This window comes from Amphiura filiformis, chromosome 9, assembly GCF_039555335.1.
Source record: "Amphiura filiformis chromosome 9, Afil_fr2py, whole genome shotgun sequence".
NCBI classification, from domain to species: domain Eukaryota; kingdom Metazoa; phylum Echinodermata; class Ophiuroidea; order Amphilepidida; family Amphiuridae; genus Amphiura; species Amphiura filiformis.
This window is the reverse complement of record NC_092636.1, coordinates 11,151,955-11,172,185: the sequence shown is the minus strand read 5'-3', so window position 1 is coordinate 11,172,185 and position 20,231 is coordinate 11,151,955. Positions and strand designations below refer to the sequence as shown.

The following is a 20,231-nucleotide window of genomic DNA, read 5'->3' as shown; positions in this document are numbered from 1 at the left end:
GAAAATCTGTCAGTGGATTCCCTGCGACCGTGCGCAGAATTACTCCACCGTAACTATATACGGAGGGATTTTCAGCGCACGTGCGCCGAAAATCCGTCAGTGGATTCCCTGCGACCGTGCGCAGAATTACTCCACCGTAACTATATACGGAGGGGATTTTCAGTGCACGTGCGCAGAAAATCCGACTGTGGATTCCTTGCGTCCACCGTGCGCAGATAATCCACTATCGGAAGTTCTGCGTAGGGGTCGCAGAAGCTCCACTGGTGGATAGCTTACATAACTCTCTTGTTGCAAGAAATCGAAAAAAGAATAGTTCTAACTGCCTATGGTGCTTTGGTAACATGGCCAGATAACACAGCAAAGGTCAAATGGACGTGACAGAACTCAAAAGGTATTGTCCTATTTTGATGTGTCTCCAAGGTAGCGAACCATCCTACAAAATGTTCTTGGCATTAGAATATTATGGTGGTATCATCAGCAGAACGTAGATTTGTGTCACTGCTGCATGCTGCCGCCAAATTTCATTCAACCCGTAAACCCGTCCAAGGCTTCTCTCATGATGTCTGAGTAAATGTTAACCAGGTTTGGTGACACATTTTTACGCACTTTGTCCCAACAAAGTCCTTTTTTGGAACTCAAAGACTTTGCATTGATAAGTACATCCCACCGATATTAGTGGTCAAAATCATGCAAGCGGGATTTTTTAACGTCTTTTCCCCGAATTCCCCCCCCCCCCGCCCCTTGTTACGGGATTCTATTGTACTACAGGGAAGGAAGGTGAAACCAAGTAACGTTTTTTCTGTTAGCCAAGATATTGGTGATTCCACTGCTGGTTTGACCATTATGTAGACTATGCCATAGTCGATTTTTGATAAATAAAAGCATGTTATTAATCATGATGAAAGCATTCAGTTGAACTCGAAATTATACTGATATTTATTACATCAAAATACTAGTATAAAATTGTGAAGAAAAAGTTTATATAATTATATTAGTGACAGTAAAGGTAAAGTAAGGTAAAGTGTACGTAGGCTTATATTATTGAATGCAACATATCATAACGTCATAATTATATTGGCACTTCCATACTGAACAATTCTGATTTTAGAATCTACCAGTTTATTAATCGCAAAAGTCCAAGTTAAAAATCAGTTAACAAACAGAGGGAGCACGGTGACTGTTAAGATCAGTTGTGAAAATCTATCAATTGTGAACACACTAATTAAATCAGAGTTTTAAGCTTAAATACAATCTACCAAAACACGTTTCAAAACGTAAAAAGGGGCCAAGTTTAAAAAATCTTTCCTGTGTGGCTTTTCATCCTTTTTTAAACTTGGTCCCATTCAATAAAGTGGTACCGTAATAACATGAAGAATGAATCCTAATTTCTACATGCAACAATTAGGTTTAAGACTGTTCGAAAGCGGTGCAATATGACGTAGGCTATGTATTATCAAAAACATTTGAAGGTTTATGTTTCATTATATTGCGTGTTCATAAAGAGTAGTAGAGTATTATATATACTTAGCAAATTGACTGTCTGTCAACCTGTTACATATTATAGGCCCTACATTTTGTACATAAGGCGCAGGATCGCACAAGACGATGAAGAATTTAACAAAGTGAGTATTTGCTACTTTTGCTTAAATCAAAATACATTATAACGTCTTTACAGAAAACTTCATTCAAGCACGAACATTAATTACTTTACTCTACAAAATGAACACTGACAACTAAGAAAACAAACAAGTAGCCTAAAGATGACTTCGTATGGGTCTTTAGAAACTTTCATAAATGGGACCAAGTTTAAAAAGGGTGAAAAGCCACACAGGAAAGATTTTTAAACTTGGCCCCTTTATACGTTTTGAAACGTGTTTTGGTAGATATTAATTCTTTTTTTGAGGTAAAAAGATATTGCGCGGTAAGTGGTTCTTTGTAGCCATGCGAGGCGAAGTAGTTGGATATCCATATTTCGCGGTTAATGGTTCTTTGTAGCCCTGCGGGGCAAACTAGTTGGATATCCATATTTCGCGATGAGTGGTTTTTTGAAGCTTCGAGGGGCAAACTAGTTGGATATCCATATTTCGCGGTTAGCAGTTCTTTGTAGCCCTGCGGGGCAATCTTGTTGGATATCAATATTTCGCGGTTTGTGGTTCTTTGTAGCCCTGCGGGGCAAACTAGTTGGATATCCATATTTCGCGGTTAGATATCCATATTTCGCGGTTTTTTTGTAGCCCTGCGGGGGCCTATGTTCGATATCCTCATTTCGCGGTTAGTGGTGAAAACACTGATACTTTGAAAATAATGAATTATTTTGGCATTTTTGAAAATTTGATGCGGGTGTTTTTGGTTTCCAAAAAGTGACGCGGGCGGGGGACGATAAACTCGGAATCGACTTTCACGCGCCTAATAGATCAATATTGACCTTCATCCAGCAAGGATCAGCCAAGCACTACAGTGGCCAAGCACGAGAGGTTTCTTGTTATCTCTTCAAGTATTTTTACCTTAAGGCCGGCTTACACGATGCAATTTTCCATGCAATTGCCTGTTGCACAGACCTTGGAAACCGATTGCTTCGTGTATTTTGGATTTGCAAGGAATTAATCCCCCAAGCATCAGGCAAATTAATCCCCCGAGCAACAGGCAAAACAGTAGAGACATGCTCTACTTTCAAGGTTGTTGCATGCAATCTAACCTCCTCCAGCCAATCAGCTGAGTGAACACCGACTGGTCACTGCATTCATTTGGGAATGTGTAGGGACCAGCTTGATTCACCATCCACAACATGATAATGTGTGCACATGCAACATTATACACTTGTAGGCCTATGTTGTTGTTGGTGGTGGTGGTGTTTAGCCCTTTTGATCTTAGTTTTCCTTAGCCTTTTCTTTATGGAAAATTGTATAGATATACAGGAGATGATGGCAATCTTTTGCTTTCAGGACAACACATGAGCCATTTGGATATTATTACGAAAATCATTAACCACTACTTATGTTTGAGTATATCCCAAACCTATGGCCACGCTCAAGGAATTGCAAGGCCGAACATTGCTTCGTCTATTTTGATCAATTGCACACCTTCATGGTCAGTGAGCACATAATCTCACCCACTAAGTAATGGGCCTTGCAATGGAAATTTCATCGTGTAAGCCCACCTTTAGGTATATATAATCATAATGCAGGCCTAAATCCCGGGCCTAAATTAAGTGTACTTGGAGTAGGAGGATTTGTTTGATATTATTCTTGATTTTGAATAATATTATAGTACCTGTTTGTTTCCATATATCGGTTATTAAAATTACAATTCACAACATACACATTCCAGTTTGCGAGAGGTTTATAATGAATAAATGAATAGGTGTTATTATTTCGAATTATAATTATTTAGGAGAGTGTTTTAGGATTTTGTTAGAAAAGGGATGATTGTTGATCATGTTTATTTTATTGTTGTATGTATTTTCCTGTCATTTCCTGCAAACCTAATAAAGATATTTTGATAATTGAAAATAGTCTGTATCATAGAGGTTGAAAGAGTCAACAAGCGTCACAAATGATAATTTGCCATGGAACTTCGGTCATATTTTATTTGAAATATAACTGGATGTTAGGGTCTGCATGCATGGTATGCATAGTATGATGATATACAGACACTGACCTTTCCCTAAAACTATTAAGCAGCAAGTTGTGTATCACACCCATCATGGGTTCGAACAACGCTCTGCAGGGTCTATTGTTCTATTGTTGACATCGCTGACATATTGGAAAATGTTGCCAATCAATATTCATGAGAGTGTACATTCAACGTCCAGTTTGCGAAATTGGGTGAGTTGGGCTTTTGTCTAACACACGCGTCACGTCACGTCACGTCACGTCACGTCACGTCACGTCACGTCACGTCACGTCACGTCACGTTGAAATGTTATCAAAAGTTCATAATAAATTATTAACTCCACAATTACCTTTATCTCCCTACGTGATAAATAGTCCGTGAAATAGTCCATGGAACCTGAGAGGGTGAACACGTGTTCCTTGGGTGATCAGTCCGAGGAAAACATGAAGTACTCAAACATATACTGCTTAAACATGAGAGCCATGCATGGAAAAAAATTTACCAGAAGAATGCCTAAACATGCATGCGCCACCCCAAAAATGGTTTGGTTTTGAAAGGGGAAACAATATTTTTGAATTTAGGTCATTAAATCTACTACACAGTCTACACTAGCAACAATGAATGAGCAAAAGGGATTCTTGTCAACCAGTGAAGGCAAGCAAGATACCCAGTTGTGAAATGGAACATTTTCTAAAGCATGTAGGCCTAATGTCAACTTTGAAAATTTTGAAATACACAAAAAATATTCATCACAAAAATCAACATGTACTTTGCTTTCTAAACAAACACTCGCGTGCGCCACGCTTGTATTATGCACATGTGTCGCATGGTTAAATAAATCGGCGATCATGATAAAATACACCATCTCAAAGCTAGCTTTACTGCAAATGTTCGCATAATAAAAACAATTACTTTACCACGACAACACGAGGGATTTGTTTCGTCCAATCAGAAATTTATAAACAAGCTGATGTGTACGCTGAAGTGGTGGCTGTACCATACTTGAGACGCGCTGACTGTAAACATGCATGTATCAAAAGTCTTTGTGTAACGCGACGACACGCAGGTACTGCGGAAGCGGCACAAGATAAAAGGCGTACATGTACCGAGGGTGAGCATTGAGCAAACATGTTCAAACATGTACATGCATATGGCAAGCCACATCATTCATAAACGCGAGTTTTGCCCGCTATACTGGTCAAGGAGCCCGCTATACTGGTCGAGGAGCACGCTATACTGGTCGAGGAGCACGCTATACTGGTCGAGGAGCACGCTATACTGGTCGAGGAGCACGCTATACTGGTCGAGTTTCACCACGCCGAACGGCGAGTTTCACAACGCCGAACGGCGAGTTTTCACCACGCCGAACGGCGAGTTTTCACCACGCCGAACGGCGAGTTTTTCTGACGTCGATCTAAAATATTCACGTAGTAGGCCCTATAATAATAATAGGCCTACACGTAGTATAATAATGTTTAAAAACAATTTTGCAATATGAAGGCGATATCGTGTTTTACAACCCACTGTTGGCTCCAAAGTTGGACTCACTAGCTTACTGAAAATTGGTCGCTCTATGAAAAATGACAGGCCCTACATGTATATATCAGGTGTTGCCCTTTGAAAATGTGACTGAAGTTCTGTTTAATGTGTAAAAATGGAAAATAAATTTGAAATATCATAAATGAAATTAAAGGAAAATTGTGCTGTGTTTTATTTTAAAGGTTCTGATCTCTTTTCATTTTCGTATTAGGCCTATAAATTAACGTAAAAATGTTCCCGCTCTTTTCTAGTTACCGGTATTCCTCTTATCATTCTTGACCAGAAAGCTCGTGATTTTTATTTATGTGGCCCTTTAAGTATTTCTTTATTTTGGTTTTAAGTGTAGGCCTATAACATCATATAATATCATCATATACATTTCACTTTTTTATGATTTGTCATTATTTTATTTTTAATTCTTAATTGTGGGCATCCTCTCTGATTATGGTCTAAATGTTTATTACACAATAAAAAGTGCTTGTCAGGAATGTGCTTTGAATTATTGAAGGAAAACAAATTTTTTGGGAAAACTGGATTTTTCTTTTTTGAAAAGAAGAATAGACTCTTTTAATTTTTGGATTAAAAGAATAGGCGTAATAGGCATATAGGCCTATTATGGGTCGGCCCTGCACATTAGGATCGGTCGGTGGAGTAGGCCCTACAAGTAGCCTACAACCAAACATTTTTGGTGGTCTTTGAATTGAATGCGGCTTTCCTTGTAATGCTGCAGTACTATCCGGGGAAATAAAGAAGGAAAATATATGAGACTAAAACCCATTGAGACTAAAACCATGGGCGGCACATCCCCGTATACATGTGAGTACCCGGGCGGGGGGGGTGTTAAAAAGGCAAAAGAGTGCGCACGAAAAATGAACAAATTTCAGAGAATACCGCGTACCGGTTGACACTTAACCCGATCTTCAATAAATAACATTAATAATAACCTGACTGATTGAATTTGCAACTAACATTGAATTAGAGGTTCATTCATAGGATTTCAGGCATGATCGCTTAAACACTCGTATAAATCAACGTTCATACAACATTCTGAACATTGTTCAAGTAGCAATACAAATAATACATGCGCGTGTAGGCCTACGCAAAACTAGCAAATCGTGGATCGCGTTAATTGGGTTAAAACTTGTTTAAATGCCCTGTGTAGGCTTTACGGCTTAAGTCCAATCAGAAACGAGAGCAAGAGAACCCCGCTTTTAAAACTTCCGGGCACAGTGATTCGTTTTATAAGAGATATACCGAAAAAACTAGATAAAAGACCCACCCCCGAAAAAAGTTTACCAAAATTGTTTTTAAACATTATTATAATCCTATAGGCCTAGGCCTACATGTAGTATTTTTTCGTGAACTTTAAGTATTTTAGATCGACGTCAGAAAAACTCGCCGTTCGGCGTTGTGAAACTCGCCGTTCGGCGTGGTGAAAACTCGCCGTTCGGCGTGGTGAAAACTCGCCGTTCGGCGTGGTGAAAACTCGCCGTTCGGCGTTGTGAAACTCGACCAGTATAGCGTGCTGCTCGACCAGTATAGCGTGCTGCTCGACCAGTATAAGCTAGTATAGCGTGCTCCTCGACCAGTATAGCGGGCTCCTCGACCAGTATAGCGGGCTCCTCGACCAGTATAGCGGGCAAAACTCGCATTTATGAATGATGTGGCTTGCCATACATGCAGTCAACATGTCTGGAGCAAATGTTTTGAAATATGCCATTTTATGGTCCATGCAAAAATACAGAGTACCCGCTATTTTTGAATGCATTTTTAAAAAGAAAACTTGTACAAAATTTATGACATGAAAACACCCGAACTTTTTGCGAGAGTTTAGCACAAAATCGCATCTTGTACTCATAATTTGAAATGGAAAAAAAAATATATCAAAACTTTGAAACACAATCACAACCACATCCTGATTTACTCTTATTTTGGCAGCCAGCGCAGGGGGCACGCTGACGATCTTCACAATGAAAATCGGTTTACACATAAAACATGGAGAACGAAGTAAATGTGAACTTCCAAAATGTCTGTTACTTTTACCAAAACATTTGTTAGTTTCAAAATCATTTTCCTCTTTCCATACATGAAACATTTCCCGATTATTTTATTCATTGAAGCTTTGCTGTGCTTTGCGGCATTGATGAAAAGCCTGGAATTCCATGGACTATTTCACGGACTATTTATCACGTAGGGAGATAAGGGTAATTGTGGAGTTAATAATTTATTATGAACTTTTGATAACATTTCAACGTGACGTGACGTGACGTGACGTGACGTGACGTGACGTGACGTGACGTGACGTGACGTGACGTGACGTGACGTGACGTGACGCGTGTGTTAGACAAAAGCCGGTGAGTTGTGTTTGGTAGGTGTGAAATACATCTGACTGGGCGTTTTAATTACGTAACGAATAAAAGCATTGACATCGTCGAATGGCTGCCCAGTGCTGTTATGTGTTTAGTTATTATATAGGCCTAATAATTATTATTAAATGTATTCATCATTCCTTTCTTTTCCCTTCTCTGTACATATTCTTTCCTAGACCTACACTTTATCACTCCCTCGCTGTCATTGTCCCTCTCACCCTCCTCTCTCATTCCCATCATTTTCCTTATATTTCTATTTATCTACTTGTCTTTATTATATATTTTTAATTCTCCCTCTTCCTCCAGCCCTCTCTCATTCTCCATATCCCCTCCTCCTCTCTTCCTCCCTCCTCCCCTCCCAAGACTTCTCACAGATGGGAATCTGCCCTCCCCAACCCCTCCCCTCTTTGGGTACGCCACTATTTCTATACCAATCTCCTTCTTAAAATAAGATTAAATGGACATTTCTTAAAAACAACCTTCATAGGCCTATACTTATACTTACATGTATACGTAGACCGATTACCATTATAGTGTAATACAGATATATGGACTGGACATGGCAGCCTTCATACATTCTAATGTGTTATCGATCACCAAGAGCATTCAATTTATTTAAATGAAACGCCTATCGTCAGGTGGGTGGTAAAGATGATGGCATCGACAGCTAAAGCCTCCTTATAGTATTCAGACCCACACAAGCACACATTTGGGATACATGACTACAATGGTACCACTTTACACATGACTGCCCTTACTACATGACTGTAGCGTGGTCACTTATTGATACTCGCCTGTTGTGTAGAGCGTTAATATGATGCCGGATCAGTGACCAATTTAATGGCGGAACCCCTTTCTTCGAAACAATGGTACCACTTTTATGAATAGCCTGTCGCAACTTCTAATCGGCATCAAACGAACAAAAGATTATATAATCTATTGCGACTCTATTTCTATTAAAAGCTCTTTGGGTTCGAACCCCTTTATTGTATTTTATTGTTAAACCTGAATAGCGTGATTACTTTTGAATGAGCGGCAGCACACATATTTTGTTTGAGGATAGCTGGATCTATCTCCTTTTCCTCACATCTTCTCTGTAGTACAAACAAGGGGTGACACTAAATTCACGGTTGTTCTATTAGCAACGCAAAATCTATGAAAAAATCAGCTGGTTTACTAGCTAGAAAGTGAGGCCAGTTATCGATCCGTTATAGCTCGTTATGAATAATTCATGTTCGACCCCTTGGATTGTTAATTGAGTTTGGCAAATAACAACGTTGTTAGTTTTGCGAACTTTGCCTGTTCAATGAGAGTATAGCGCGCCCCCAATACATCTGGGCGCAAAACAGGCGAAAACGATCCAGTTTAATAAAATGGCGGACGGGTATTCCCATCAGGCACCAGACATATGTTTTTTCAAAGAAAGTCTACTAATTTGATATGAAATGACATTTTGCAATAGCAAAGTCAAAATTAGGACTTGCTGTCAATAATATGAAGGAAATATGTGACAGAGGCAAGGTGAGAAATACAAGTAGTATTTAAGTTATAATAACCTTTGATACCCGACCTGACCTTCCATCATGGCGCCTTATTCGTCTTTATGTATTTCTATTATGCTCTCAAGTAAAATAAAATACCAATCTGCTCTGAGCAGACAATGTTACTTGGCTCCCAGCACACATTATTGATTTTATACGGAAGTAAAGAAATGCACAGTGTATGTGCATGATGTGCAACATACTGCCAAATATTTACGGTAAATCCGAATAGTGGTCACATGTTAACATATCATGTGTTCGGGAAATCACGTGGCAACATTTTAAGATTTCAGGCTTGTTTACTAGTTAATTGCCATTTGTACTCTTTATTATTTATCTTTGTTAATTAACATATATTTTAAATGCTGATAAATCGTGGTTGGCTACCCATGATATCTGTTAAATTCAATGTTTTATGAATATAATTCTACCACGCAGAGGGGTCACGCAGCAGAATTTCACATCACCTGACTTAGCTACATTTCGAAGCTCTGCTCTTCAAATTCATGTAAATTTCAAAGTTTATACATTTAATATATTTAATATGATACTAATTTTTTGTCATAACCAACTGGTACACGAAATATACTAGCTTATACAGAAAGGTGATTATCAGCCTTCACTCAGCAAATTGACATGCCCGGCATATGCAGCCAGCCATTCTACGTCTGGTCGCAAATTTAAATAACAATACGCTATTTACATATCAATGTGGCCTCATGCTAATTAAAGCTGCCCCATCCAGGAGTTCATCTATGGTACAAAGCTGTCTTTTTATCTAGTGTTTAGACAATGTTTACTCAACCATTGCTATCAATGGATGTTGCCATTTTTGACGACTTCTAACTTTTGAAATGCCCAAAATGAATCAATAAAACCGTGTATAAGATATTTGCGGGGATATTTGGGCGCGATTACAAAAAATTAGAAAATAAATGGGCACTTTGGGTTGGGTATCTATTCAGTATAGAAGTTACGTAATGTTACTATGTCAACGGGATCACGCGCTTGAGTTATGAACCACGATCGAAACAATCACCACACAAAGTATATGGCACTTGAAGGCATATCAAAATAGCGTGATCCGGTAACCAAGAGAATTACGTAACCACTTCGATGCTGAATAGAGGCCCTGCATGAAATTATTGATTGGCTCCAAACAAAGAATTTGAACCGGTGTCCTTCACCGTAGTTATGGCGGAGTACAGTCCATTCAATCAAATGTTGTCATCAACCTATTTGATCGTAGTGCAGGGTTATGTGTGTGAGACGAACTGTCACGGTAGATTGCAATCATGCTTTTGTTGAATGCATTTGAGTAGTCTGCCATATTTACGGGATGATACGTCACATGCAATGCCTCTATTCAGCATCGAAGTGGTTACGTAATTCTCTTGGTTACCGGATCACGCTACTTTGGTATGCCTTCGAGTGCCATATACTTTATGTGGTGATCATTTCGATCGTGGTTCATTACTCTAGCGCGTGATCCCGTTGACATAGTAACATTACGTAACTTCGATACTGAATAGATTCTATAGAATTTAAGTATGATATATTTTCGATGGTAATATATTTTCACTTTCAAAGTTTGTAGTTTTCATAATTGCAATTTCTGAATATTATAAAAAAAGCGGAAAATAAGTCTATAAATGTAAGAGTATCGGATCATTTTGAATGTTAATAAATACGAAACGCCGGCGGTAGACACCAGCGATATCAGGGATTGCCGCGATTCTTGCAGTAGCTTTTATGAATAGAATACAATAGTGGATACAATAGCGGAACAATAGAGCTCTCTTAGGCTGCGATCACATAGAAGTATACGGTATACGGTATTCGCTATACGATACGCTCATTCGATCAGGCTGAGTTCACATAAGAGTATACTATAGTAAACTCAGCCTGAGCGAATGAGCGTATTTCGTATAGCGAATTAGTGCCCTCTTATGTGACCCGGTACTATGAAATTACCTTGCTCGATTCAAGCTTATACGCGTGCACCTGCAAAACGTGCACCGTATACCCGAATAGTATACTTCTATGTGATCGCAGCCTTACGGGTAAATAAACCTCGTCGCGTTTTGCTAAATTTCACTTCTTCTTTTTCATGAACTAACCGTTATTTCATTAAGTAACCGTTATTTTTAAAACTGGGCAAAACCTCGACGCGAGGTTTTTAATATCTAGAGTATGCACAATGGGCAAGTGGAACAAGGTAGTAGTCTAACCATTATGGGGATGACAATTTAAATAAGGGTGCTATAAATATGCTATGCCTCATCACTAAATCCTTAGATAAAATTCACGGTCTCCTACACGGTACTTTTCAAGATTATGAGATAGCATGGGCCAAATAGGCTGATTCTACATGTATCAAACAGGATTTTAGTTCCAGACTCATAACAATGGGTTATAGGGTCAGTACATTATACACAGTACATGAATTGGAATCTCACGAGCCAAGTCATGGTCAGGATTTGGTCGGCCATCACTGGGTCCCCGTGTTGTGACTGCCCAATTGGGTGAATTAAAGCGCTTAAAAATGCGATGTTATATATATTGTATTGTGTTGTAAACTGTCTTTCATCATTATGCAGTCATGTCTACAGCAGAATTCACCACGACCTTTGGAGGACTAAACCCCATTACACCAAGATAAACCTCATTCAAAACAGCTCAACTATGTTAAATCAGGGATGTGTCTCATATCCCTGGATAAATCAATAAATATATGTTTCTGATTTACATGTCCGATATCGCAATGTGCTGTGATGAAATGGGTATTATAATATCAGTTGGATGCACCATTACAAAGCAAACGCACATTTACAATACTGAGCGTGGCCTTTGTTTCCGAACTGAGAACAAAAGTCTGCATATTGTTATCCAGCCATGTTGATGGTACAACTCATGTCAAACTTGTCACATTTATTGTGATCGTATCACACAAGTAAATGAGAAACATGTCGTTTTAGACTTAACACGGTTTGGAAAAAGTTTGTCCATTTTTTAGCTTTTTATCGGGCAGTCAGAACTCCATATTTGGGAGGGCTCGACAACAATCTTCCCAAAATCGCATTTTAATCATTTTTAGATGACCATAGAGGGAAAGAATTTAAGTTTTTTTACAGCTTCTATGGCGAAAATTGATCAAACCGATCACACGATGGTGCTCGCTCGAAGTTGGAGCTATCTCGAGTCAGCTGTTGAGCACAATTTGCCATTAAAATTACACGTCCGACTGTTATGAAATTTTGAAGACTCTCTTCGGAAAAACAGCTCGACAACAGCTTTCCCGTGACATTTTTTACTTCAAATTGTAGTATGTTAAGGATGAACATTATAATTCACATGTGAGCCTCTATGGCTATTATTGGGTGAAGGGTTTTCCCTCCAGCCCACTAACTAGTCTATTGCTTATACCTAAAGTACAGTGAGTGAGCTAAAGGTCAATCATCAATTGGAGCGCTGTGTGTGCACTGAATAGGAAAAACGGACAGTAACTGCATAATATGTAGTCCTTTGTCTACGGCTAGCACGGGTGATGGAATTCAGAATTTTAGAATTTTGAGTTTAGAATTCCCGCCAAGGCCGAATCATTCAAGGAGGATAGATAGAAAGGAGAAGAAATGGATTACGTAATGCTTTGTTCCTTTGATGCCGATTAGAGATTGCGACAGGCTATTCATAAAAGTGGTACCATTGTTTCGAACAAAGGGGTTCCGCCATTACATTGGTCACTGATCCGGCATCATATTAACGCTTTACCCAACAGGCGAGTATAAATAAGTGACCACAATACAGTCATGTGTAAGGGCAGTCATGTGTAAAGTGGTACCATTGTTATTACGTATCCTAAATTAGACTGACCCACACTCTCGGTTCGGTTCCATCTCTGGATAATGTAACAATAAATAATTACATAATGCCCTATGAAAAAATGCCAAAGTCCTGTAACCCCCCCTTAGTGTTCTCAATGCCCAAAACCCATTCCTCTTCATCCACAAATCGACGCCACTGATTAGGCCTACACACAGTCAACCATGCAGCAATATAGAAACATACTCGTATTAATAATTATTAGTGAACCCGAAAGTCCATTGAGCGCTGATTCCTCGACTGGTCCAATCTGTTTGAGATCTCCCTTCCAAATAATCATTCAATGAAGCCCGGTGATTCCGATGTCAATTACGAAAGCCCCGCCCCAGTTTCAAATCAAATATGGTAGCACAAAGCTATGCCGCGGGATGTGACGCAAGATCGGATGGGACACTTGTCAACAACTGAGAGGTATTGAGCTCAACTGGCACTTGTCTGGGTCCCAGCCGATTTGTGCTCCTTCGTCACTATTTGTTTAGTGACGAAGGAGCACAAATCGGCTGGGACCGAGACTAAACTGGCACGCGTCTGATAGACCCATGGTACCCGCAATAATAAAAGGCAACCACTCGACTCGGACTGTCCATATTGCGTATATTATCGCGTGCAGTTTGCAAATGTTTGCACATTATTTAGCTAGGGAAGCCTCTTCAAATATCCCCGCGCTGCCAAGCTGCGTTGATTGGTCGGATACAATATCGTTGTTTTAGTCGCTTACACAAACGTTAATGTAGTGAGAACATGGACGTGGTATATAGAAAGATCGCGTGACCCAGGATCAGTAAAAGTGAATTCCCACAAAGTACTAGGATTTGGAAGGCGTATTGCCAACATATTGGGGGGTCCGTGTATTGGGTTGATTTTAATGTTATATAGTCTACAGTACTAGTCGTTATCCATGGACCCGAGGGCGGGTCTAATCCCAAATGTGCGCTTGTACGGGTCTGAAGTCTATAAAGGAGGCTTTAGTTGTCGATATAATCTTTTTATCACCCACCTGACTTTAGGCGCTTCATTTAAATAAATTGAATGCCCTGCTGATCGACTACACATCAGAATGTATTAGCTGCCAGGTCCACATTCTACAAGGCTGAGTTCACATAGAAGTATACGGTATACGGTATTCGCTATACGAAATACGCTCATTCGATCAGGCTGAGTTCATATAGGAGTATACTATGTGAACTCAGCCTGATCGAATGAGCGTATTTCGTATAGCGAATAGCGAGTATGTCAGTTTACCCATTTTCTTCGTCTTATCAAATGCTTGTAACTTTACTTCTTGAGGTCACATTGCATTCAATGAGGTGTCATAATGTGCAGAATTAGATAGTGCATCTATTAAAAAAATGAATTTGCCCACATATGGTTTAGGTTTTTAAAATTTGGACGGTATACGCTGCACTAAAATCGAACACGCGCGATTCCCACTATACTATACGCAGGTATACGGCCTTTTCGAATAGCTCTTATGTGACCCGGCACACCGACACCGCCTGGCTAATAATTATTTGGTGCAGAAGGGACACTAAAATGAATACACGGGATCGATACACGTGAATTGCTATGCACGATTTTGATATCAGACGAAAATCTTCTGATACCGGGTTAGAAAATGATGAATATCTCCCGTCATGATTTTTTTCTCAAGAAACCAGATTTGGTCTCATAAACTTGGAAATACGTGTTGAACAGATATGATAGTCGCGGGGATAGTCGCTAGAATGCGCTTTGAAAATTGGCCGTGCGCTTTGAACTCAAAATTTGACCATTTTATATTGTGTTGGTCCTGTTATGGACTACAGCGTGCAGCGTGTAGTACAGCTGCACTCACTGTAGGCAGTACAAAAGTCGATGACCATTGACCTCAATGGGGTATACAAGCTTAATCACGCACAACCAAGATCGATTACCCGGCTATTGTGAGTAGCCTTAGTTATGTCCCCCGACTAATTATTAGTTTAAAAGAGCTTTAAAGGTTTGAACCAAATGGCTAATCGTGGCTGTGGATTTAACCTACCATGGCGATTCCTGCCATGAAGATATAGGGTCGAAGACACTGTGCCCGGTACTATGAAATTACCTTGCTCGATTTAATCTATACGCGTGCACCTGCAAAACGTGCATCGTATACCCGAATAGTATACTTCTATGCGATCGTAGCCTTATGTGACCCGGTGCTATGAAATTGCCTTGCTCGATTGAACTATATACGCGTGCACCTGTAAAACGTGCACCGTATACCCGAATAGTATACTTCTATGTGAACGCAGCCTAATGGTAATCATTGCGTATACATGTAAGTATAAGTATAGGCCTATAAGGCTGAGTTCACATAGAAGTATACGGTATACGGTATTCGCTATACGAAATACGCTCATTCGATCAGGCTGAGTTCATATAGGAGTATACTATGTGAACTCAGCCGAACTCAGCCTGATCGAATGAGCGTATTTCATATAGCGAACAGCGAGTATGTCAGTTTACCCATTTTCTTCGTCTTATCAAATGCTTGTAACTTTACTTCTTGAGGTCACATTGCATTCAATGATGTGTCATAATGTGCAGAATTAGGTAGTGCATCTATTAAAAAATGAATTTACCCACATATGGTTTAGGTTTTTAAAATTTGGACGGTATACGCTGCACTAAAATCGAACACGCGCGATTCCCACTATACTATACTAAACGCAGGTATACGGCCTTTTCGAATAGCTCTTATGTGTCCCGGTACTATGAAATTACCTTGCTCGATTTAAGCTATACGCGTCCACCTGCAAAACGTGCATCGTATACCCGAATAGTATACTTCTATGCGATCGTAGCCTTATGTGACCCGGTACTATGAAATTGCCTTGCTCGATTTAAGCTATACGCGTGAACCTGCAAAACGTGCACCGTATACCCGAATAGTATACTTCTATGTGAACGCAGCCTAAAGGGGTTTTTTTTTTCACAAATGTCCATTTATTTTAATTTTAAGAAGGAGATTGGCATAGAAATAGCGGCGGTGGAAGGGTGGGGCAGATTTTCCCTGTGAGAAGTCTTGAGAGGGATATGAGGGAGGAAAAGGGGAGGAAAAGGGGAGGAGGGATATGGAGAATGGGGGGGGCCTACAGGAAGGGAGAAAGAGGACAAATGAAGAGAAAGAAATAATGAGAAGTAAATAAAATAATAGAAAGATAAGGACATATTTATATTGGAATGACAGGGAGAGTGAGAGAGGACAAAAAAGAAAAGAAAGAGGGGAAGAAGGCAAGAGAGAAGGATAGCGAGGGAGTGATAAAGTTAGTGTATGCATAGGAAAGAATAAGTACAGAGAAAGAAAAGGAAGGAAAATTAATGTAATAATTATTATTATAAAACTTAACACATAACAGCACTAAGCAGCCATTCGATGACATCAATGCCGTTGTGCGTTACGTAATTAAAGAGCCCAGTCAGATGTATTTCGCACCTGCCAAGCACAAGTCACCCAATTTCGAAAACTGGACGTTGAATGTACACTCTCATGAATATTGATTGGCAACATTTTCCAATATGTCAGCACTCTAATAAGACACAATAGAACAATGAACGTTGCAGCCCGCTGGAATCATTTCACATTTTGGATGTATAGTAGCCGACGGGGACCCAGTTATGGCTGCCAGTGAGGTGTAAGAATGCGTGAAATGAGATTCGTCTATAGCAGACATTTCTGATACTGAACAAGTCGAGTGTCTGGCTAAAGTCAAAGAAATCAACCCGCGGGTGAAAAAAATGAGCATATACCAGATTTTAGAAATTCCTTATAGAAATGCCAAAAGGGTTACAGGCCTGTCACGTGCATCTGTCTCCGGGATCTGTTTTTATAATTGGAAACCTAAAATGTCTCGATTTTGGTATTTTCAAACAATAACTTCCCCGGGGAACTGTACCATGGAATAATGACTGTACTTACGATATCTGTGACCCCAATTCGTAAGTGCTTCCTACAGGTAGTGTGGCGGTTGAGGTTTGAAATATTTCCTCCATTGATGCATATGACAGCAGGCCGTTGTAGTCCGTACACGTGTTAGATTGTGATTGAAATAGCTTACCCGTACTATCAGCACCATTACAATTACCAGTCTTACAGTAAAGAGATTCAGTAGGCACTGTATTCACTGCTGAATTACTGTTTGCACATTCTGCTGCCTCAGACCTGGTTCCTAACCAGCTGGAGCGAACCATGATGGTTATCTGAAAGTATCAAATCCATTAAAAATCTTTTAAAAACATATAATAATAAATTACGCAGTGGTTCCGGAACGGACCTGGGGGATTTTCTGGTGGTCATGGGCAAGTACGATAGAGCTCCCACAGGGGCTCCTATAAGGCCAGACCCCATTTGCTGTCCCCTCCCATAATTAAGTCTGTGGGAGCCTATGTTATGGTCTAAAAAAGAGCACATAATTTGGTGACTACATAGGCCTACAAAAAGTAGCATTCGGCCCTTTTTTTATGTTTCGATTTGGGATAAGTGCTTATATACCGTGAGGCTATAGTCTATAATAGAGAGATTGCGATGCTACATTATTATACATGTACGGTGCGTGGCCTATCCATGGGCCCGTCTGTTTATACGACGTTTGAAACGGCGTTAAATATTGCTAGTCTCGGTTCCAAACTGGATTGTGCTCATTCGTTACGAAGGAGAACAAGGCGGCTGGAACAAAGACTAACATCTGATCTGTTCAATAGAGGGCGATGCGATTGAAAATTTAATGGTAACCGGTTCTTCTGCCTAATTCAATACAGCATGCTTTTGATTTGACTAAAACCGAGGTTAACATGCTGTTTAAACTTAATTGTATTTTTCAAATTGAGATTTTTTTTCCGTGGTGAAAATTAGGCGCGTTGCATGAAATTCGACATGTCGTAAAATCAGCATTAATGATATTTGAACTATAATCTAGTCAACTGGACTTACTATTTTTTGAGTGGGGGAAATTTTCACGTCCAATCCTGAACGCATCATCAGCCCTACTAATCATCTGGCGGTAAAATCAGCATATTTCCACGTAACCCGTGCGTTTTATTCAACGTTGGTGTCCAAGTGAAATCGCAATGTTGTTTTTATACGGAAAGTATCACACACATTTCACTAGACAATCTCTATACGTCAAATTTTCACACATAGACAGCTATGGGTATGATAAGTGTTCAGAAATTGTGTTACATTTTTTGTTACAAGCAGCCAACCATGTGGAATCGCATCAATGACATCATCATGTGGTACACATTAGCGTGTGGGGTAATGGACGTTGCAATTGTGGATATTTGGAAATCATGATTTTTGTATACAGCATGCCAAAACTGTCTTTAAAAGGTTATTAGCATGAAAGTTCATCTGTGTTGGTAGACTTCATAATTGTAAATTTAAACTTATGATCTCAACACAAAATTAAGACGTACCTCAAATTTTCGGTCACAACTTTGACCTTCATCTGGAGACTGGCAACCCAAGTTTGGGATCAGTGACCTTTTGGACACTTGACACCAAAACCCGGTCGTACACTCTGGGTAACTTGTATCGGTCCCCGTCGCGGTTGAGAGATGGTTGGTTGACTCTGATGTAAATTGACTCCTTCACACCCCTTTCAAAGTATCTAGCGTCCCGGTCAAGGATTTTGACCTCATCCAAATCAACTTGGTGGCCGGGAGATTCAATGTGGATGTGCTGGGAGACTTCCGACGAGGTAGTACTCGGACGACGGTGTTCTGAGAATCTGGTTCATTTCAAAGATCTTTCAGTCTCACCAATGTAAGATTCTGAACACAGGCCCCTCAGGGGTTTCCCCTGACAGGGGATGTAATAAATTGGTCTGGTAATGTCTTTCTTCTCAGTTTTGTCTTTAGGTGAGACAAGTAGCTGCCTCAGAGTTTGAGTGGGTTTAAAACAAACTCTGATACCGTAGGTGCCGAAGATTCTTCGTCGGGCTTCGGAAGTTCCTTTAACGTATGGCAAAACTACTTGTCCTTTTGTCTCAACGTTTGTATTCTTCCGGTTACTGTTCTTAGATTTCACTTCTTTTGCTTTCTTAGCTTTGTCAAAGGACCAGTTCGGATAACCGCACTTCTTTAATGCACTGTTAATGTCCTCTTGCTCAGATATGATACTGTCCGCTCTGTGGTGAAGAGTCTGGATTACACCCAGTTTATGCTGGACAGGATGATTTGAATCAAAGTTCAAGTATTGATCCGTGTGGGTCGGTTTCCTATAGATTTTGATTTTTAGCGTACCGTCCTCTTGGATGACTGTATGAGTGTCGAGGAATGCGAGTGACCTACGGTATCAGAGTTTGTTTTAAACCCACTCAAACTCTGAGGCAGTTACTTGTCTCACCTAAAGACAAAACTGAGAAGAAAGACATTACCGGACCAATTTATTACATCCCCTGTCAGGGGAAAACCCTGAGGGACCAGTGTTCAGAATCTTACATTGGTGAGACTGAAAGATCTTTGAAAACCAGATTCTCAGAACACCGTCGTCCGAGTACTACCTCGTCAGAAGTCTCCCAGCACATCCACATTGAATCCCCCGGCCACCAAGTTGATTTGGATGAGGTCAAAATCCTCGACCGGGACGCTAGATACTTTGAAAGGGGTGTGAAGGAGTCAATTTACATCAGAGTCAACCAACCATCTCTCAACCGCGACGGGGGCCGATACAAGTTACCCAGAGTGTACGACCGGGTTTTGGGGTCAAGTGTCCAAAAGGTCACTGATCCCAAACTTGGGTTGCCAGTCTCCAGATGAAGGTCAAAGTTGTGACCGAAAATTTGAGGTACGTCTTAATTTTGTGTTGAGATCATAAGTTTAAATTTACAAATTAAAAAATGCAAACTTAAAAAAGGCGGTTCTCGAACCACGAGTCTCGCCTGCTTTTGTGACCGCCTGCTTTTGCGATAACTGTTGGTAGAGAGGTAAATGAATTTGGCGGTTATCGGCTGGGCACGATTATCTGGCCAATGGTAACTGTACCCACCAAGTTTCATGCCCATGCAACAGTTTTTACTAATATGACCTCAGATGACCCCTGGTGGCCCTGAAATGACCTTCTAAAATTTTGGCTCTAAATGTTGACTGTACCCTCGTGCTAAGTTTCATGCCCATACGACAGTTTTTACTAATTTGACCTCAGATGACCCCTGGTGGCCTCGAAATGACCTTCCAAAAATTTGGCTTTAAATGTTGACTGTACCCATCAAGTTTCATGCCCATACGAGTTTTTACTAATTTGTCCTCAGATGACCCCTGGTGACTC

At 40.1% G+C, this 20,231-nt stretch overlaps 1 protein-coding gene across 1 annotated transcript in view; it reads right to left on the bottom strand.

The window, feature by feature from the left end:
* Positions 1–20,231, bottom strand: part of LOC140159973 (uncharacterized) — a 161,872-nt gene that overhangs the window by 122,015 nt on the left and 19,626 nt on the right. The window contains exon 2 of the mRNA XM_072183240.1: positions 16,884–17,164. Within this exon, the coding sequence (XP_072039341.1) occupies positions 16,884–17,164 (281 nt within the window). The remainder of the gene's footprint in view (positions 1–16,883; positions 17,165–20,231) is intronic.